The sequence below is a fragment of the Onychostoma macrolepis genome, chromosome 21 (genome assembly GCF_012432095.1).
Source record: "Onychostoma macrolepis isolate SWU-2019 chromosome 21, ASM1243209v1, whole genome shotgun sequence".
NCBI lineage: Eukaryota > Metazoa > Chordata > Actinopteri > Cypriniformes > Cyprinidae > Onychostoma > Onychostoma macrolepis.
In genome coordinates this window covers 18,833,813-18,856,003 of record NC_081175.1, presented here as the reverse complement: position 1 = coordinate 18,856,003, position 22,191 = coordinate 18,833,813, and the positions used below count along the sequence as shown (strand labels likewise).

At 38.8% G+C, this 22,191-nt stretch overlaps 2 protein-coding genes across 2 annotated transcripts in view; both read left to right on the top strand.

The window, feature by feature from the left end:
* Window positions 1–3,655, top strand: part of atp2a2b (ATPase sarcoplasmic/endoplasmic reticulum Ca2+ transporting 2b) — a 36,991-nt gene extending 33,336 nt beyond the window's left edge. The window contains exons 19-20 of the mRNA XM_058757792.1: window positions 269–386; window positions 636–3,655. Coding sequence (XP_058613775.1) covers window positions 269–386; window positions 636–905 — 388 coding nt within the window. The 3' untranslated portion in view covers window positions 906–3,655. The remainder of the gene's footprint in view (window positions 1–268; window positions 387–635) is intronic.
* Window positions 3,656–4,520: 865 nt separating this feature from the next.
* Window positions 4,521–22,191, top strand: part of bcr (BCR activator of RhoGEF and GTPase) — a 69,103-nt gene continuing 51,432 nt past the window's right edge. The window contains 1 exon segment of the mRNA XM_058759296.1: window positions 4,521–6,797. Within this exon segment, the coding sequence (XP_058615279.1) occupies window positions 5,309–6,797 (1,489 nt within the window). The 5' untranslated portion in view covers window positions 4,521–5,308.

Sequence of the window (22,191 nt, the reverse complement as noted above, 5' to 3'; positions counted from 1 at the left end):
TTAAGGGTAAAACTTGACAGTTTTGTTTAAAAAAAATAAATAAATAAGTTTCATTTGATGTAAAGTGACAAAAAGACATTTACAGTGTTACAAAATGTTTCAAATAAATGCTGTTTTTTAGATGAGGTACAATACTTTTAAACCCCATTTACACTTGTATCAGCTGAAATGGATTTTAATACCAGGTGTTAACAGCATAAGTGGTTGATTTATGTAAATATTCAGTCTATTAAATTCACAATGTTATCTTGTTGATGTCCTGTCATAGTGTTTCTGAGAACCAGTCTCTGCTTCGCATGCCCCCCTGGGAGAACGTGTGGCTGCTTGGAGCCATCTGCCTCTCCATGTCCCTGCACTTCCTTATCCTTTATGTGGAGCCCTTGCCGGTAAGATCAGTTTTGATCAATAATATGATTAGTTTCAGTGTATTGGTTCTTTTACTCTTTTTTTTTATTTTTTATTTTTTTTGCAGTCTTTGTAGAATTGAATGTCATCTATAATTCCAATTTTTAACAGTTCTAAGTGAACTTATGTATTTATATTGTTTTGTGATCAAACTGTGAGTTTAGTAAATTGTCCATTTATTATTTACTCTGTACAATAGTTAAAATGACTCTACACCATTTTCTCTACAGATAATCTTTCAGATCACCCCACTGAACTTGACACAGTGGCTTATGGTGTTGAAGATTTCCCTGCCTGTCATCTTGCTGGACGAAGTGCTCAAGTTTGTGGCCAGAAACTACCTGGACAAGCCCAAAGACCTGGACAGTCCCAAGGACAAGGCCTGCTCACTCAGCACCTGCATGGAGGGAATTTCCTGGCCTTTCGTGGCTCTCTCACTCCCCCTGATGCTGTGGCTCTACAGCACTGACACTAACTTGGCTGAAATGTTCTGGTCTTGACTGAAATGAGCACAGATGTGTGTAGATAGTGTGTACGTGTGTCTGTGTGTGTGGTTGTGCGTTTAAAGTGTGCCTCCGCAACAGAGAATGTGTACGAGAAGGACAGGATTAACTCAAAAATAATCGTGATATAGAAACATAACCTTTTTTTTTTTTAACATGTCCAGTGGGGATTGAGGAGACCATACAGACCTGAAGTCTTCAAGTATTAGTGACCATTGGTTTCTTTTTGTTATTGCATTTTTAATCATTTGTTTAATGTCATATTTCAAACCATTATCAATTATGAAGATATCCAATTAGTTTTGGCCCCAAATTATGTTTAAATGGCTGAATGGGAAAAAAAGTACTTGTGTACAGACATTTAACACTATTTTATGCAGTTTTTCTTTTGTTATTTGTTTAATTTGCTAACAGAGAGCAGAGTGGGTAGGGTAGAGCGAGCAAGAGAGAGAGAACAAGACAGAACTGTTTACTAATGTTTACCTTTGTGTCTTCGGCGTGAACATCGCTCAGAGCCAATGGACAAGCATGGTGTTTCAAAGCAGCATGGGAAAGAGAGTGCGGGACTGAATGTTTGAATGCTTCACGGTCAAATCCTCAGATGAAAGCTGCATGTTCTGTATTTTGCATGCATTTTGTGTGGTTTTTCACTTATGATTTGTACCTGTATGTCTTTCCCTATGTGTAATAACTTCCATTTTTATGGGTGTATATTGTGTTTCCACTTACCTGACACTTTTGATTAGTAAAGCCAGTTTTTCTGCACAAGGCAGAGTACAGCTACCTCAGGACTGTCAGATTAGACTCTCTCTGGTTGCTTCCCCCCACTTAGATTTACACCGCTTGTACACATTAATGCATGAGGTGTGCCTCTATTTGATGGTAAACAGAACTCCAATTCTTTTGGCCCTAACTAATGTTTGTTTTTTTTGTTTTTTCTCACTGTATTTTATAATTGAATGAACTTGCATTAACTTAATTTAGGGATTTTGTCTTTGGTAGGGGTGGGTTAGACAAAAGGTGTAAATGTTACCGTTTAGTGGGTAAGGCCAGAGACAAAGGAGTAGAAAATTTAACCAGCAAAGGTTTAGGTGTTGCATTTCAAAACATGAATTTTAAATGCAAAACCAAAATGTTTCATGCTACTTTTTTTCCCCCCTACCTTTAAAAAAAAAAATACACTCATGAACCATTTGAATTAAAATGCGTGTCTTCATTTTACTAGCTTGTCTGTTCCTGTGATGCAACACGGCAAGTTTTAGGAGCAAATATACTTGAATAAATGAAATTAATGTACAGAGATTTAGTTGCATAGCTGAGCACAAGATTGACAGCTGGGAGGGGCTTCCTTGCGAAGCAGCTTCCTGTTTGGCCATCACCAGCCAGTCTGGTAGTGGCCTGTATATTTGTACACATGCAGCACATATATCCGAACGGTACAAAGAATTTTTTTCTTTTTATGAAATAGAGCTTTCTGGCATTTAGTTGTCCATTGCATCACACTGATTTTTGCTTGCTAAAATGGATGCATGTCCCTGACTATGCCCTTGGTGTGGAATTTCAGTATTTTTCTAACAATCATGCACATTCCCTTAGCCTTCAGCGGACTTACATTTAAGTGATTGTCACTGACATTGGTGCCACACGTTTTTCCGCTCCTGTTCACCATGTTACAACAATGTCCCGAAGCCTCAAGTTTTCTGACAATGGACCAACCCTGCTAACATGTAAATCTGTTCAATTCCCACTACGACTACTGTAGCTGTGTATAGCTGCATTTAACACATGGCCATATCAGCTTGAATACATTCCACTGTTATGTTCCACTGCAATATATGCTGTTTTTAAGAAATATATAATATATTGTAAAGACTTGGTCAAATTACTTGCGTGATTGTTTTCTTTACCACATATAATTTCAATCTTGTCTCTAAATGAAATGAATAAACCATTAGTTTTTATTAGAATGGTCCGTACACTGTGGTCTGACTTGCTCAGGAACTGAACTTGGATGTTGGCATAAATGACTCAAATGAAAACACTATTGCCATTAGAAATATGTTGCAGTCTCTTCTTTTTTTCAGTAAATGTTGCCTTTTGTATTAATTAATCATACAATTATTTTCCTCTTTGTCATACTTGCTTATATGATAAATATTTATTTAATAGTGCACTTTAGCATTTCAGTTTCATTCTAAAACATTCAAAAATTCCATTTTTTTTTTTCATTTGTGTTTATTGGCAGTTGTTGCTTCTGCCTCTGCTTGTGTTGGGAAACCTCAGGCTTCTGTGTTGTGCATGTCTGTTTTGAGAGGCTTCATTTTGCTGAATACCAGAACTTGCATGTTGAATGTGCAGTTCAGAGAAAATAGCCACCATTGCACTGCCATATCACATGTAAGAGTGGACTCAATAATGAAATTATTCACTAGTAATAATTAATAAATGACAGAGAAATAAGAATAATGAGTGTGTATGGAAGCAAGCAGCATCATTTTCTACCCTGCATGACAATGTCTACATTGCCTAATGCTGATGCAAGGAGAGTTTGCTGTATTTTTTTTTTTCTGTGTAAATTGTCATAGTTTTATATACATGTATTATATAGTATAATGCATGCCTTCAGTTGTAATTAGCCAAATAATTTGATCTATATTTATATAGCAACTTGCTGTGTACATTGCTGCTAAATGGTATATGATTAAACACGTCATTTTACAAATAAACTCTGCAGTTAATTTTACCAATGCTGACGTTCATGCTTTGTGCCTCTCTATGTGTTAGGAAGAAAAAAAAAGCCATTTAATAAATTTAAATATACAGAAAATGAAGGAGTAGGATTTTCTTTTATTCAGTCTGTTACCTGAATCAGTGTCGTTGGTCAGTAGAAAAAATAAAACTCAAAAGCGGCCAATATGTGCTTATTATTGTCCCTAAAATAAACAATAAAGCATTAATTAAACTTCCATCAAAAACAATAAGTACGCGTTTGTTAAAGGTGTTTCAGCATAAAGATGTCCTGAGCTGTCCTTACGGCTGTAATGTCTAAGATTGAACACTTGAAGGCGACAGAGACAATATTTGGCGCTAAAATTACGGTCCAATTACAATGACATCATCTTATTTCACGTATAAACACAGCTGCATCTTTTATGTAACCAGTGACCAAAATCAGTTAAATTGACAATAGCATAAATGAAGCCTGTCACAACGGAATGCAATTTTGCAGTGCCTGTTATACAAAAGTAAAGACACGAAAGGTTTTATATTTACAAATTATGTTATTTGTACACAATGTTAGATTGTTATTTATCTATATCTAAAAAAGCAACTGAAAAAAATAATAATAAAAATATTTAGTGCAAGGACATTATAAAAATATTTATGGCACAGTGTTATGTGTGCTCATTCTCTCACAGTTAAAAAGGCTGAACGAGCATGTAAACGCGACTCAGTTCAAACAAAACAGACTGCATTCCCCTAACACGCATAAAAAGTTTGATATTTAAACCACACCACGCTTACTACAAGGTCCCTGACCTATGCGGTGAAGCAGCCTGTCGCTTTAAATCGAACCCATGCTGGGAGAGCTGTCAATCATGTCCCTTAGTCCCGCCCCTTCCTGCAGCAGCAGCAGCAGCGGCGCCTAGTGCTTTTCATACAGAGGCATTACGTACAGCAGACAAGCCAAATCTGCACAGTCTAATTATCAGCGACAAAATGGGATAATCGTGAGCGTCTTTAGAGAATTTCTGCAACGGGAACTAAACGACCAAACAAGGAGTGATTTTTTTAAAATTTCCAGTCTATACAGACGTAAGCACAAAGGGCTTTGGGGATAATGGTGATAAAAAAGATATCACATTATGAACGCAGGACAATTGGAATACATCGCCACAGACACGACCGGACCATATAATTTGTTTATGGCTACCAATTTAATTTGAAAAGCATTCTAAGGAGTATTTTGTTCATCTCGTGCGACCTGGAGAACAGATGCTGTCATTGTGCTGGGGACCGAGATTTGTGCGCGTGATATTCTGCAAGTGGTCTCGTCGGAATGGTGAGAGAGATGAGACTGCGCGTGCCTTTATTGTTTCCGCGCGACATGCTCAATAACGGTCGTTCTGTCGTTGAACAACTCGAGCCCAACGACGACAATTTTGGTACGGAAAGACTGAGACTTCTAGTGACAATTCCAGGGAAATCATGAACGAAGTGTTTTGTAAACGTTTGTATTAAGTGTTGTCGAAGAAATATCCTTTATTATGAACGGGCACTGCCGACTTTTCATACTTTACTCAATTTTCCTTTTCTTCAGCTAAATTCCACGTAGTTGGAGATACTTGACCGTGTGTTTCTGACCAATTTGGTATTTGCAAATAGCCTGAGCAAACACAATGGTGGAGCCTGTAGGTTTCATTGAAGCCTGGAAAGCACAGTTTCCAGAATCTGAGCCTCCGAAGATGGAGCTGAGGTCTGTTGGGGGAATCGAACAAGAACTGGAGAAGTGCAAAGCGTCCATAAGACGCTTGGAAATGGAGGTGAACAAAGAGCGCTTCCGGATGATCTACCTTCAAACGCTGCTGGCCAAGGAGCGAAAGAGCTACGACCGGCAGAGATGGGGTTTCAGGAAGCCACCTCACATGACTGAAGGGGACCCCCAAGCTATTGGGGCCGATTCTCAGCATCTCCATGCACAGGAGCAGGGACAGCCAGAGCGCAGCAGGTTTCAGCCTGTGGGGGAGTCCAGAGCGAAACCACGACCACCCCCTGCCAGGAAGTCAGCCTCCCACGGTGATGGATTGGAGCTACAGTCATCATTCGAGGCGCACCAGGCAGGGCCGGTCAGTGAGACCGAAGGGCTCTCGCCATCCACACAGAGGGGTGGAGTCTCGCCTCGCAGACCCCATCCACCGCCTGACAAGGAGTTGCCCTCGGATCCGTCCCCCAAAGACAAGCCGGGCATGGGGCTCGGGGTGGCTGCCTTACGTTCGAACTTTGAGAGAATCAAACGGGCCAACTCACAGTCAGCCAGTGATGGAAAATCAGGCCAAGAGAAACCATTCTATGCCAACGTTGAGTTCCATCACGACAGGGGCCTGGTAAAAGTCAACGACCGTGAGGTCTCAGACAAAATTAGCTCTCTTGGGAACCAAGCCATGCAGATGGAGCGCAAAAGGTCACTTCATTCACTTCCAGGCAACCTTGCTACGGTCGCAGGTGATCTTCGCCCCAGGCCTGTCTATAGGGGACGCTCTACCGAAAGCACCTGCGGATACGACGCAGAGTATGAAGATGGCGAACCCAGTCCTCGCTACAGCACTGCGAGACCAAACGGGGCCAAACCACCACCGCCGCCATGGCAGCCATCTGATTTCCAGCCATACACTAGTGTTTACGTCGGAGGGATGATGTCAGGAGAAGGTGGCGATGGTAGGGTCACTATGAGAGACCATGGAGGAAGTGACGACCATCTTCTCACTTGGCCCAGGAGGTCGTACTCGCCTGGAAGTTTCGAGGATGTGGGAGGCGGAGGAGGTGGATACACACCAGACTGCAGCTCCAATGAGAACCTGACGTCCAGCGAGGAAGACTTCTCCTCGGGACAGTCCAGTCACGTGTCGCCCAGCCCTACGACAGCCTACCGCCGCCCACTCCGAGAGAAGAGTCGCTCACCTTCTCAGAACTCCCAGAATTCTCAGCACTCGTTTGACAGCAGCAGTCCCCCTACACCGCAGACACAGAAAAGACACCGGCAGCAACATGTCGTGGTGTCTGAGGCCACCATTGTGGGCGTAAGGAAAACAGGACAAATCTGGCCCCATGATGGAGACTCTATTGCCTCCAGTCGGGCTTCCCATGATAACAGTTACCATGGAGATCTAGGTAAGTGCTGATTATGTTGTTGTTGTTCTCTTTGTCTTATCACAGGTGAAGTGGTTCCTAACATATCAAATGTAGCGAAAAATGAATGGCTTTAGATAAGCAAAATTGGTTGTAAGTGCTGTAAGACTGTAAATGAGATGTGACATCACTGATGACATCATTGTCAAGCTGATACACTGGGTAGCAATGTGCAGCATGGCTGAATAATTGCAAATCAAAGCTTTTGGCCAGACACACTCTCCTTACAGTGATAATGAGTGGGCATTTTGTGTTTTTCTTCTACTCTGCCTGCTTGATCGGTCAACTTTTCAGTTTTTTCTCCTTTTATATTTTGTTGTTCTTCTGTTAAATCCCTCCTCTGTCAGCTTCTGTGCTTTCCGTCCCAAGCTATTGTCCACTTTTGTTTCACGCTCTGTCTGTATCGGTCAGATACCGTGGCGACTGCTTGGTGCGGTTGGTTAGTCCGGTCCAATGAGACTCAGGAGGAGAGGAGTAATTAACTGGAAAAGCTTATTTATGATCGTCAAGTCAAGATGTGTGTGTCAGAGTTTGTTTCTTTATGCAGGAGAGGAGCCGAGGAGCTTTCACTTATGTCACATGCTGCTGTGGGAATCTCCCAAGCAGGACAAAGACCCAATGAATGAGTGTAAATTGTCCTACATATTTGCATTCATTTTTATGGCACTGCATGTATACCATGATTAATAGACTTTGGAGTTTTATAAGGAAGAAATCATTCAATTTCTGTAATTGCTTCAGTGGAGTGAAGTCAGTGGACCTCATGTGATCCATCTCTTGTGAAATGCTGTAGGTAAAAGAGGGAAAATGAATGATTTCACTTTTCTAATTGATGTCCATGTACAACAAAATGAAAAGGGAAAAAAAAAACGTGGTAAACGTTGTTGCTGTTCTGAGAGAGTTTGATAATCATGTGATAATCTTATGTGTTGTGCACTTCTGCAGCTTGCATATGTTTTTCCTGCTGTTATTTTTAGCAGCAAAACTCTTAAGCAGCAAAAATCCATTATTTTGTAGAGGGCCAGGGAAAATGTTGAGAGGGCAAGTAAAATATAAACTACTGGTCCAATTGGGTCAACTGAAAAAAATCCTTAATGGTCTCTCAGGCACACCAATGCTGCATTTATTTGATCAAAAATACAGTAAACAGTTATATTGTGAAATGTTATTACAATTTAATGTGTGTGTGTGTGTGTGTGTGTGTGTGTGTGTGTATATATATATATATATATATATGACCCTGGACCACAAAACCAGTCATAAGGGTCAATTTTTCGAAATAGAGATTTATGCACCATCTGAAAGCTGAATATATACGCTTTCCATTGATGTATGTTTTGTTATGATAGGACAATATTTGGCCGAGATACAACTATTTGAAAATCTGGAGTCTGAGGGTGCAAAAAAAACAAAATATTGAGAAAATCGCCTTTAAAGTTGTCCAAATTAAGTTCTTAGCAATGCATATTACTAATCAAAAATTAAGTTTTGATATATTTACAGTAGGAAATTTACAAAATATCTTCATGGAACATGATCTTTACTTAATGTCCTAATGATTTTTGGCATAAAAGAAAATTGTATCATTTTGACCCATACAATGTATTTTTGGCTATTGCTACAAATATTTCCCAGCGACTTAAAGGTGCTGTATGTAGGATTGACACCTAGCGGTTGAACTAGGTATTGCAGTCCAAATTCAAAATATTGGAGACGTTTATTTTCACCTGGCCCCTCCTCCTCAGACTTGATGCACACGCAGGTTGCCAGAATAAAGACACCAACAGAAACGAGCACACATGACGATGAATGACATGAAATACCTGTGTTTTCCGCCAACTGGTAAACCGGGGTGCCGAAATACAATTGGGTAAACTGGCAGTGGGCGGGTTTCACAAACCATAACAAACACAGACATTCCGGGCCGGAATGCACATTTTCAAAGGAGAATAACTGATTGTAGCATTGTTTTTCAGATAAACAAGTATGTTAACTTAGCATGTTTCTTAAATATCTGCAAACATATTATGGTATTTTTATGCTTTAGTAGAGTCAAAATCCTACGTACAGCACCTTTGAGACTGGGTTTGTGGTCCAGGGTGACATATATAATAAATTAAAATGTAATTTATTTCTGTGATGGCAAACCTGAATTTTCAGCAGCTGTTACTCCAGTCTTTATGTCATTTGATCCTTCAGAAATAATTCTAATATGCTGATGTGGTGCTAAATTCATGAACTAATTTTTGCTGGGAAACGTTGGCATGTGATACAATAACATTAGTGATTGGTTTGTAGTTTTCAGCAAATTTTGTTGATGCTTTCAAGACTATCACAAGTCATTTTTTCAATTTCAACAAAACCTCATCAGCTAGATAGCAAAGTTTCTGCAGAATTTTCAGCAATGTAAATTACATCTCAGAAAACCAAATATTTGATGGTATTAAAATGAATGTACATAATAGTGATTGACCGATATTGATTTTTTTATAATCGATACCGATACCAATTATTTGCATGTTTTTGTGCCCGATAACCGATATGCAGAACCGATATTTATTTACTGTTATAAAGTAAATTAAAGACTGAGTGAAGTAAGTCCATACTTCACTTTGGTTTTTCCTCCTTTCAGTCATCTTAAAAAAAATGTTTTGAGAATTAGCAGTCTTTCATGTTAAATTTAATCTTCATATTACAACAATAAAAACATTTTTATTTATAAAAAGCATCAGCAGCAACACTAATATTAAAAATAAGCAAAATAAATGTAGAATGTCTGATGTTTTCAAATGGAGAAAATAAAGGACAGGAGTCATACCAACTCCAGTTTTAGTAGTTTATAAGCTGTTTAATAGGCTAAAGAGTGAAGAATAATTCACTGGATAATGTTAATTCACTGAATAATATTCTCTGAAATATTGGAATATAACAAAACGTATTTTATTGCATTTCTCAACTGGCATGTTATATCAGAATTATTAATAATGTTTTTGTCGTTCTAGAATCTAGATTATGAAATGCCTGCTGACAGCGCGGTTTATGCATTTACACAGAACTATAGGCTATTCAAACTGCGATCGATCGCGGAGATAATAAATAATTAATTTCCATAGAGTTGTATTTATTTAGATGTTTATTAGCGAAATAATGGTTATATAGTAAATGTTAATATAATTTAGGGTGTTTTAAATAAGTGAATCTTCTTAAAAGTTGCATGCGGCGGCCGTGCTGGAGCATTTCCTGAGTGTCAACCAGCTGAGTGCACAGCAATATGAAAGCGGCTTCACGAGACTAATGAGCATATACAACAGAGAGAGAATTAAATTCAGCGCTTTTATTTCCAACATGCGCTCTTTCATGACTGCATATTATTTAATTCAGATGAAGTTATGTCTTTATTGGGACAGACTGACGGATTATCTTATGTGACTCTGTGAGTTTGTCTCTATTTCTTAGAGACAAGCTGCATAAACTAGGGCTACATATCAGGCATTTATGTAAAACATGTCATTTGTGCATTCATGGCTGTAATGTTAAATAGTTTACTAACTACAGCAAATCAAGTACCTGGGCACACTGTTGTTGTCTCGTCTCCCCTCAGACGCGCTGCAATGGCTATCCTGCGTGCAATTATCAAAACTCCCACAAGATGCCGCTGTTTATCGATGAATCCGATATTACAAAACCGATATCCGATTATGGAAAAATGCTTAAATATCGGGAAAAATATCGGTAATATATCGGTCGATCTCTAGTACATAATCAATGAACACTAAACTTTCAGCAGTGACTATTCTTTCAACTATCCTCAAACTTTCACTGGCTCCAGGCTAGTGAGCAGTTCTTATTGTTGAGCCCTTCAGAAGTAGGAACTCTTACTGACCAAAAGTACAGCATAGTACTGTTACCTAATAAGCAGGTGTCTGGAAGATTCAGCCAGAGAGACCGATATCCATGAGTGTGACTCACCAGACTGCTATTTCCATGGTCAGACTGTCTTTATAAGCATTCCAAACTTTGAACTGCATTGGTTTGCTTGTTTTATCCAGTATCTTTTAACTTGTTTCTCGCCAAGAATCAGAATGACATCAGCTATCATCAGAATGACTACAGAGGGGTGGTGGTGTCATGTGGCACGCTTGGCTTGAAATCCCAAGGCTTTGAGCTGATGAGGTGAATTGCACTTTGGTGTGAAGCAGACAGACCCGGAGGGCGTTGGCACGGCCCGTCCATTCAAATGCCAGGAAGATTCTCTTTGTGCAAGAGTGAGATAACACAGAGGGCGGACGAAGATAGATAGACACCAGCTGAGCACAGTCCAGCAAGCTCCAGGTTCTTTTGTCCTCATACTGACTTAAAATCAACGTGAATAAGTTTGAAAACCACATCGCTTATTTTTAACAGTTAGCATGGCTTGATATAACCAGGTGGCGTTGTAGTAAAAGTCTGTAGATATTTAACCTGATGAAATGATTTTCTACTTTAATATGCAACCAGTTATCTGCAAAACAATTTACATTTTAGTTTGAGATGATTTGCACATTTGTTCTTCTTAAACAGTGAATCAAGCCAGTCAGAATGAAATCAATAGAGCGGCCATTCATCTAATGAAAAAAGCCTTTGCAGGCCATGCAGGTTACCATTAGCGTGACAGTATGCAACTTATCTTGCCAAGAAAGAGGTGCTATCTCATATGATCTTGCCTGCCTTTTTATTTTGTTTGACTTGCTGCTTAGAGACATGATATTTTTAAAGGACACTGCCAAGGAGAGGAATGAAGTCCAGTGGCCCAAAACCATAATGCTGTAAGAGAAGAGGGAGGCAGGAGGACATAGCGTGTGCTGAACTGCTGTCTCTCGCCTCAGTGGACATGTGAAGATGTGGGGGCTGCTGAGACACAGATAGGAAAGGCTCTCATTGCATAATGGTGTGAACAGTCCCACTCATGCATGTGTGCGTATGCATGTGTGATTTTGATATTTGCATGCATTTTACATCTTTGAGCCTTTACAATAAAAGTCGATAGTGTTCACAGACACCTCAGTGTCCTAATTGCCAGCCTAACTCTGTCATCCTTTGAAATTTGCAATTCGGAAGTGTTTTAATAAAAGCATTATTTCAGCACACAGAATCAGGCCCATCTGCTGAGTTTTCTGCATCTCTTGTTTCCTCATCCTCCTCAGGGGACTGTTCCCACATTCAATGTCCCCCTTGTAAACAACAATTGTAATTGTTTCCCGATGGTCCTCTGGCGTTTTGAAGCGGCCATCCAGGAAGAAATGTCTTTCTGTGGTTTACAGATCAGTAGCAGTGTCCTTTGGGGTGAAGAGCGAGTGAGTCACGGAGAAAGCAAGAGGCAGGGGATGACCGAAAACAGAAAGTTCTCAGACAAACACCCAGGAAAACATCAGTCATTCATTAAAAATACCAGGCAGCTGCTGTGCTCTGTATTCAATATGTTTGCATAAGTCACAAATGACGTTTACAGTGACGCTGACATTTCAGGTAGTTAGAAAAGGACTTTTTTTTTTTTTTTTTTTTCCCACTGCATGAACATGAGTACTTAGCTTTTCAAATGGTGTCATGTGGGAGCATACGCTAATAAAAAGAAAATTAAAATGTATTGCGAGTAGATCAATTGATAAACTGGGCCTAGACGTCAGATAAAATGTGACACTAAGATTGAATTTGGAAGAATTTAGTGATCAAGATTCCTCTTAAATGTACTTCCACAGTATGTTAAAATGAGAATGCTGGATCCTGCGTCAGCTGCATCACACACATGCATTGTGGTACTCTTGTGAAAGTGCACCGAAGATAAAGTCGTTATTTTTGTTTTCTTTGCGCACAAAAAGTATTCACGTAGCTTTATAAAATTACGGTTGGACCACTAATGTCACATGGACTATTTTAATGATGTCCTTACTACCTTTCTGGGCCTTGAACGTGTTAGTTGCATGGCTAGATTTCATAAAAAATATCTGAATTTTTTGTTCTGAAGATGAACAAGGGTCTTGCAGGTTTGGAACAACATGAGGGTGATTAATGACACAATTTTCATTTTTTTGGTGAATTAACCCTGTAATTGTTCCAGTAATTATTAATTTGTTCATATTTTTAATTCATTTTAACAATAAATATAACAATAAATACAGCTGTTGTTCTGTATGGTTTTGATTCGCTAAAAAGAGCTGGTTCATAAGTCATTTGTAAAGCAATCAGACTATATTCATTGGGCTGTATGGTTTTGATGTACTAAAAGGAGCCTGTTCTGCTGCTCCTTCATAGAACATATTTTCCCATATTATATAAGATTTGTCATGAGGTTTCATGAAAAGTGTTATCCTTGTCACATATGAATGCCTTTACGAGGGTGAGATTGAGGGAGAAGGTGTGGACAGGAATGGGAGTGTGCGTTCAGTTCAATGCTTGCATTGTCCAGCAGCACCACGTTGAGGTCAGGCCATCTAGTCGCTTATTTTTAGACAGACACTCCAGATCCAAATAAGTGTGCTAAGTGTGTCAAGTGAAGACCAGGAACAGAATGCACACTGAGTATGTGGAAACGATGACTGTGGTCTTCCTTCTTGTTGTTTTGTGTTCAGGCAAACCCAGAATATTTGACTAATCCACGTGTCTCCGCTGGTATGTTTTGTAATCTTTGCCAGATTTTGTGAATGCACAGTATTACAGAAAATATTTCCACTCTAAAGATAGCTGTTTGTTGGGTTTTCTAAATAGAAATTGAAATGCAAGACTAGCAGAAAAAATGGCTAAGCATTAGTGGGGGATATATGTGGGAAAATAACACAAATTCATTTTGTGAGAAAATCACATGGACATGAGCAGGAAAACTTTGATTAACGCCAATGCTGCCTCCCAGTGTGTTTGGAAAGAGAAAGTGAGAGCTTGTTGTCTGAGGACTTTCTGCCAAATAACAGTAAAGACAAACTTTTCACAGCCCCCTTCTGGCTTCCTTCTCTCATGGTGAGGAATAAGAAGGGGCACACTTTACTCAGCCAATGATTGGTGTTGTTAACACTCAAAGTGACAGCTAAACTGCTGCATTCAACTGCATTCATTTTTTGTTAATTAAATCCTTCAAATGTTACTTATATAAGCTACAACTTAATCTATGTAAGTACAAATCAATTATTTTTGGTGAATCAAAAATATACTAAAACAAATGACTTTTGTTGCAGTGTTTATTATAATGAATAGTTCAAAAATACAAGGCACCAGTTTGAACACTACCCTGTGTAATTTACTGCATTGACAGAGAGAAATTTTCTTTTGTATCTAAGTAAAATGGACATTGTTATTGAAATATATCCAAATCAATCAGAATTTAATCAAATTTAATCCAAATTGCATCGGAAAATCTGAATTGTTCCCCAATCAGGAGTTCGTCGAAGTTGGTTTGAAGGCTAGAATACATGATAGACTACATGACTTTTGAAAAGATTTCTGCAGTCTGGACAAGTATATCAAACATGTTTTGACATTTCGAGCTAATTTTAGAACACATATTGTTTTCATGAGGGAGTTTATGTTCAGTCAGAACAACTTGAAAGTGTATGATCCTTAGTCGCTTAATGTATGTTGCCCAGTTTTTCTCTGTAACCATTTACAAAGTAATGTGATGCCTAGTGTTTTAAAATGTGTGTATTCCAGACTTTAGTTGAAGTTAGATAAACTGCTGAAATATTTAATGGCTCGTAAGTGTCTAACTTAAGACTTTACGCTTTAGGCGGCAGATGGATTTGCTTAGTGACTGTAAAGCTCTCAGAATTTTTGCATAATTTAAGGCTGTGATGCTTCTCTTGTAGTTTCATAGGCATATTATGAACACAAATCTAACATGGCATTACCGCCCACTCGAGCTGTTGATGTATGGCCGGCGTTGTAGCTGTAGATCAGGGCATAACCGGCAATGTGAGAGGTGTACGGCAGTTGGCCAAGCTGATGCACTAGGCCAGGCACAGATGGCCAAACCCCTGCAGAGCGTTTCCTAGTGCGGGCCACTGCTCTGGCTGGCATGAGCTCTGTACAGGCCCGGGAACGCGGAGTGGACAGTGACCCCACCCACTGAGGAAGAGCTACCCAACATCACCCCATAACCCTGCCGCACTCCACCCAGACCGCGGCTTCGTCACCCTTTCCAGAGCATGCGCAAGCACGCGTGTGGGGTTTGAGCGTGTGTTGGTGGGGCCACATGTGCCAAGTGCTCAAACACAGGAGTTTTTGTCACCACACAGATGCAGCCATTCCAACGGACAGCACATGGAGAAAAAAAATCAGGGAAAAGCTGGCATTACAGAGGCCCACCCTGCACAGATTTACTGCTTATGTAAACTACGGCTGTTCTGTTTGCTGCCCTTTTCTGACAGCGGGTCCATTGTAGCAATCACAGTTTACGTTCAAGATGTATGAGTCAGACAAGAGAAGACTATTTGGATCAGCATTGGAAGTGACTTCTGTCACACTTCAGATTACAACACAAATCCATGTTGTCATACAAATACGGCCTATAATCTCAAATCCTGTTTAAATCATGAGGCGAACAGTCATTTTAATCTGTGCTTCATTCATTATGTTGAATAAAAGACACCAAACGGCCCTTACAAAAACAAGCAAATGGTTCTTGGCTTATTTACAATCCATTTATGAAAATGGGCTTGTTTGCATGGTCAGTACCTTTTGTTTTTGGCCTTCCTGCAATTGCACTTTGTGGCATGATATAAATCAACCTTAATCCCCCGTCTGCTGATAAAACTAAGACATTGCAGATTGTTCTTTCTTGTGGTTTAATGAAGCATTCGTTTATTTCAGCCAGAACTGCTCCCTCATGTAGTCTGGACAGCTGCTTTGAATCTAGACTGCTTGCAGCCAATTATTACACTTGCACCTTTGTGATGTGCCTCTGGGTTTTCGACCAAACAAGGGGAAAACCAGGAAGAGATCAAAGCGTTGGCCCCAGAGGACACTGGGGGTCCCCTCATAACTGAATTATTTTAAAGAGCAGAGGGGGAACCCATGCCAAAGGTTGCTCTTGCCAAGCAATCCATGCAAAATAATGCAGGCTTTCTGTATTCTCCACATTTTTGTTTCTCTCTTATTTCCTTCCTCACTCCAAGTAAGGTATTAACATGGATAGTTGACCAAAAAATGAAAAAGCTTTCATTTACTCTTATTGATTTGAACATTCTTCGAATTTTTTGTGTTGCACTTATTTTTGGGTCAACTGTAACTTCAATGTCCGATTACATCTTGTCATCACATTCCACACGATAGATACATTTGTATTTGTACAAATGTTATTTCAGTAATTTTTATGTACTATTATAGGTTTTATTAATATTTTGAATTAGTTTTGTTTTTAGAGAGAGTTCGTTTTCATATATTTTCATTTTTATGTGCTTTATTTTTGTTTATTTGAATTGAAAATTTTTATTCCCATTTTAGTTTGTTTTATTACAGTTAGTAATTTTAATACTTATTTCAGTTCGTCATTTCAAAATGTATGTTTAGGTTGTTGTTTTTCTTCTAATATTTATTTATTTTATTTAAGCTTCATTTCAACGAACAAAATGTAATTTTTATAAGTTACAGTAAACAATAACAACACTGATTCATGCATGTTCTCTGCCACGCTTAGTTTGAACTCTTTGTTTAAGAGGCACTACTGGACAATGTTCTATTAGCCTGTCTGACTGTAATAGGATCTGTCACCCTCGCCAGCCACACGAGCCCTTCTTCCATGCTCAGGATTGAGAGTTTCTATTTTCTTGAGGCTTCACAATACTCTTCTCCATTCCCCAGCTGTCAAACTCAACCGTCAGACTATTCAAGAGACATAAAAAAAAAAAATCTAATGACAGTGTGGTCTGTACTCTAGGCAAGAAATGGATTGTGTATCATGACAGATCAAAACACCGGTCTATTAAGGCTTATGTCAAAAACAATAAGTCTGGTTCCCATCACCACACGACTGTAAAGGATTAGGGTCAGGGATGTGGTGAAGAGTGTTATGACTGTAACACCATAATAGGGCTAAAAGTGGCTTTTAGAGGAAAGGGTTAATACTCAGGTTATGCCAGAGTAAAGGGTGAGGATTAGACTAAGCATTTTTCGCAAACGGTTTATGCAAATGATCTTTGATATTTAGCTGGATCTACGTGCCACTATGACTTTGAAGTCACTGAATACTGCAGCCAACTCTAATTCAACTGTACCATTACTACAGTCCACTACAGTGATAGTGAAATCGTAATTGTATAGTTAGCTGCAGTTATCAGTATGTGGTTAAATGGTGGATTGGTTTTAGTGGTAGACTGGAACGGGCTGTGTGTTCAGAGGAGAGAGAGGCTGAACTAGGTTTGGCAGGACACTAGGGAATGTATTTGTATCTGCTCTCATTCTCTCTGACTTCAGTGATAAGTGAACACTGTACAGTGGCTGCAATGACAGGATCATTCTCTGTCTCTCTTCCACAGCCTGCTGTTTTTATAGTAATATACATATGTGCATTTCATTTCATAATGGCCAAAAGCAAATGCATATAAGCAAGACCAAAAGGCAAACAATATACATAGGGACCATATTGGTCATTGTCTGATAATCAGTCTGATATATTGGCTAGTATTGGATATTTAATTGCGCATGCTCATTTACACCTATTTTGATGTTACATTTATATGACCTTGTTGTTGTATAATGCTCGCTTAAAATTAATAATTACAATCACTATTTGAAAAAAAAAAAAAAATTAAATGTAATCTTTAGAAAATCTCAAAATGAATATTTGTCTTGTGTATTTTCAGTTATAATGTTGTGATGTTTTAATAGCATTTTAAATGAGCATTAAAAACTGCTGAGTTTATTTTAAGGTGGTTTATTACTATTATTTTTATTACACTAACTGATATAGAATTTTAATATTAGCCATTTATTGGACAGAATTTTATTACAGTTATTGAGCAGAATCTTATTATGTTTGAATAGCTGTTATCAACAAAAAGAAATCAAAATGGACACTATTTACTGTCTAAATTCACAAAATTAAATGAAATTATACTTTATATGTCCCTGGTAGTATTGTTCATGTTCTAAAGAAAAATGTTAGTTTTCATCACAATGCAATAACTTCCTCTACAGGTGAAATAATACTTTGTTTCTGTTGCGTCACTATGTTTGCAAAGTTGGGTAAAAATAATTAATGACCTACTTTTCGCAATCAAATCAAATAACCGTTGATAAAACCAAGTCCCATAGTACATTATTTCTGCATATTCTGTTTCATTTCACATTGCGAAAATTAAATGGTACAGATGCTGTTTCATGTTGTTTCAGCTATACTTTAGTTGTTTCTGTCCCTTAGGTATTCTTGTCCCATTTTCATTTTCTGCTTCTCTCTTTTCTCCTCATTTTCTTAGCTCTTTTTCTTGTTTCATCCCCTCTGGCTCTTTGTAGTAGGATTTATATTAGTGAGGCTCATCAGGGAGAGTTTTCAGAATAAACTGCTGTTGGGTCGGAGGGGAATTTTTGTTATAATAATAACACATTATCAGATTAATGAGCGAGACTGATGTCTAGTGGCCAGCTGCACTTGTATCTAGCAGTCCGGGCTGCTCGTTCCTCTCTGCCTCCACCCTCCTTTTGAAGGCAGGTGGGCCGGTTCTGATTTAAAGCTCAGAGGACGGGCGGAGCGCCACGGTGCAGCTGGCTACAACTCTGAGCCGCGATGTCTCCTTCTCCTCGTCAGCCAGAATACAAATCAGCCAAGAACACAGCTGAGGAACACAAGCGTTTGACAGAAGAGGACCGAATATTAGGGAAAAAGAGGCGTTTGAGTACAGGATGTCTTAAACTCTGGGCTTGTATTGAGTTAGAGGAAGCTGTGGTTTCTCATCCATCTGTGCTTGTCTGTGTCCCTGCCCTTGTTCTCCAGGCGGTAGTGGATCAAGGTTTGGCCAGCTTCTGGTCTCTCCCCCTGCGATCTCCAAGGGAAAATGTGTTTTGGATTTTAATGCTTTGGCTCCAGTGCGGTTTAAATATGCAATAAAACTCAAGCTGAGTTTTGGCCTTACTTCACTTTTTTTATGTATATTTTTTTTAATTTCTCTTTTTATTTTCCTTTTTATTCTTTTTTTTTAATGTGTATTTTTATATTTATGTAAATTGGATTTCATTTTTCATGGTTATTGGCCATAAACTGACAATAATTATTGGCTCATTGGCTCTCTTCTCTTCTCTTCTCTTCTCTTCTCTTCTCTTCTCTTCTCTTCTCTTCTCTTCTCTTCTCTTCTCTTCTCTTCTCTTCTCTTCTCTTCTCTTCTCTTCTCTTCTCTTCTCTTCTTCTCTTCTCTTCTCTTCTCTTCTCTTCTCTTCTCTTCTCTTCTCTTCTCTTCTCTTCTCTTCTTTCATTCCAGGCTTTTTAACTGCATTAAGGCCACAGATTAGCCCAAATATTATGGCCACAACCAGACACTGCAGCTGTTACACAGTTAAGTTCCATAGAAAATTGGTCACCATTACGAACAAAGACTTATGACAGCGCTCCCCACGCCACAGTGTCCTTCTGAACAAACACGCTCTGGCCCAAATGGCAAAGTTTATCTTCACTTCTGTTTTCTTTCACTCACACTCTACTATCCTACTTCATAATGTCTTCTCCCGAGGGGCCAGGCATGTGCTGGTGACTGTTATTGATGCTGGGACTCTTTTCCTGCCCCACCAACGACTGCTGTGAGGGAGTTTTCATGTTTTCAAACATTTTGATTGCAAAGACCCCCAAATATGATGATTTCCTTCCCATAATATAAAGGCAGCTTTATAATTTTATGTATAAAGACTGTTTGGTAATGTGTGTGAAAAATATTAAGCTTGATTTTGTTGTATATCCAAAATTGTTGTATTGAGGCCAAAGCAAATGAATGTTAATAATTATAATACATTTTATTATATATATTAATAGGGGTGGGCAACTTGTCAACCGGTAGAGATTTTAGATTATTGTCTCTATTGCCGTTACACACTCGGTGGTCATGAAAACAAGATATTTTAAGCCGCTGAAACACAAACAGAAGTTTAAAAAAAACGAATTTCGCTATGTGCATATGCATGCTGTCTGAGAGACTGTTTCTGACCACAATCAGAGAGGTGTTCACTTGAAGATGGTGCTCATATTTTTGCAGCTTTATAGGCCTTGAACAGTTAAATACACACACTTGCATATCAAAATGCCGGTCTTTACAAGTAACCTCATAAACACAGTAATTTAGGTCTTATGTGAAAGCAAACAGCTGAGAAAGAAAACACATCCAGGCAGCTCTCAGTCTAATTTTCCTGCTGTCTGCCATTCATGTTAATCAAACAACAAAAGAGAGAAAATCTCTTAATTCTCTTGACAAAATCACTTTTGTAACTTTAATAAGAATATGTAGTTTTTTATATATTTGATTACTTTATACAATGCATGTAGCATTTCTTATTTATTTGTTCTAGTGTAGTTTTGTCCTAATGCTTGTAATTAGTTTCTTATTCTTATTTAATTGCTTACAGTTTACTTATCTTCAGTCAGCTTGAGGTTTTTTTGGGTTTTTTTTAGTTTACACTAGTATTATTTTTTGTGATATTGATACTGGTGACAAGAATTATGACATTTCTATGGTATTAAAAATTTTGATATCATAAAGACCTTATTTAAAGCAAAAATAACTAGGCTATATCGTGATTTGTGATATTTATCGCTACCATGAAATAATGAAAAAAAAAATGTGATAGGTCATATCGCCCACCCCTATATATTAATATAAACAATTTATATTAATATATGTGTATATACATTAATATTTAAAAATATTAAATATCAAAGATTTGTTTATTTATTTTTCAAAATAAAAAGTCTATGAAAAGTGTACCCAGTTGGAGAACCCTGCTCTACTCTGAAATCAGTTATTAAACCTTTGTTTTATGTATATTTTGACAGAAGTGGTGTCCCCACAGGGAAAGTGTATATGTAGTCATGCTATGTCCTCAGACTACACAATGGTTTGATGTTACAATGTTGTAGAAGGTGTCACGTATCATTGACGAGGAAGGCCTTGTATCACTTACTCTCTGTACACACATATGCAGGGCTCAACATTAACGCTTTTTAGGTGGAGGTGGCATAAATGTTTTTACACTGTGGGAAATGGTGTATTATGCTCAAATAGTGCTCAGCCAGACAGCTTTTGCAATGTACCTAATTTCAAGCCCTGTTTTGAATGCAGACAGTTGTTCATTTAATGCATCATAAATGATCTCTGTTTGCCTGGCTATGTTTTTGTGTCCTCAGTTCAACTTTGCTCGGTGTCATCAGTTTTGACTCCGCTTCCTTCTTCAATACAAAGTACCAGATACCTACACACCTCTGCTAAAATGCTGTACGTTCTTGGCTGCCACAGCGGTTGTGTTATCCGATAGGAAAGATCTCCCTTAGCGAGGCGTGAAATATTCTTGCTGATATGGAAAAAGAGAAGGAGGTGAGTGAGTGAGTGAGCGAGTGAGCGAGCGAGGGAGGGTGTAATGGAGGAGGGGAACTGTGCTCAAGGTGACCTTGCGTGTAGACACAGAACAAGTATCAAGGAAGCTCAACCCACTGAAAACAGCCATTGAGGGACCAATCACTATGATAAAATTATGAATTTTTGTCTTGTGGCAGTAAGGACAACACAAAAACTTTCAGCGAGTAAAATAATGTGGTTACACGCAATGAATTGAATTACGCTCCGAGGTAAAATGGCTACAGCTGAGAGTACAATAAACATAATCGAATACAATTTGATGCGGGTTAAATTCAGACCACCTTGAATGTCAGCCAGTACCGGCGAAATATAATCAGCTGATATTGGGTCGGGGGAAGGGCCGATTCCTTGGATTTGCTGTGCTGTGTACGGTTTTTGTCTCCAGCCTTAAATAATCTCTCCAGATGCTGGTCGAAATCAAAATGGCTTCATCTTGGTCGAAAGGTATCAGTCTTGTTTGCTTCTTTTGTTTCACCTGTCATTGTTCATTAAACGCTAACAATTTTTACTAAAAAGAAAACCAGTTAGATTGGTGCAAAGAAAGTGTATTGGGGAAGGAAAGACTTTTCTAGACGCCCCCAGTTGAGACCTAGCGGCTGTATGGAGTTCTCTTAGATAGCTTTGGCCTGGCTTTGAACCTTCACTTCTTCATCTGTGTTTCTGTTTCCTCCCTGTTGACACTTATTAGCATTTCCTTTCAGGGCTATTCCTTCCTGCTGGTGGACTGTCTGTCAGACCACTCACCTTTTACTGTGACCTTCTGTGTGTGTGTTCGTATTATTTCCGTATAGCATTGGCATTCTCAT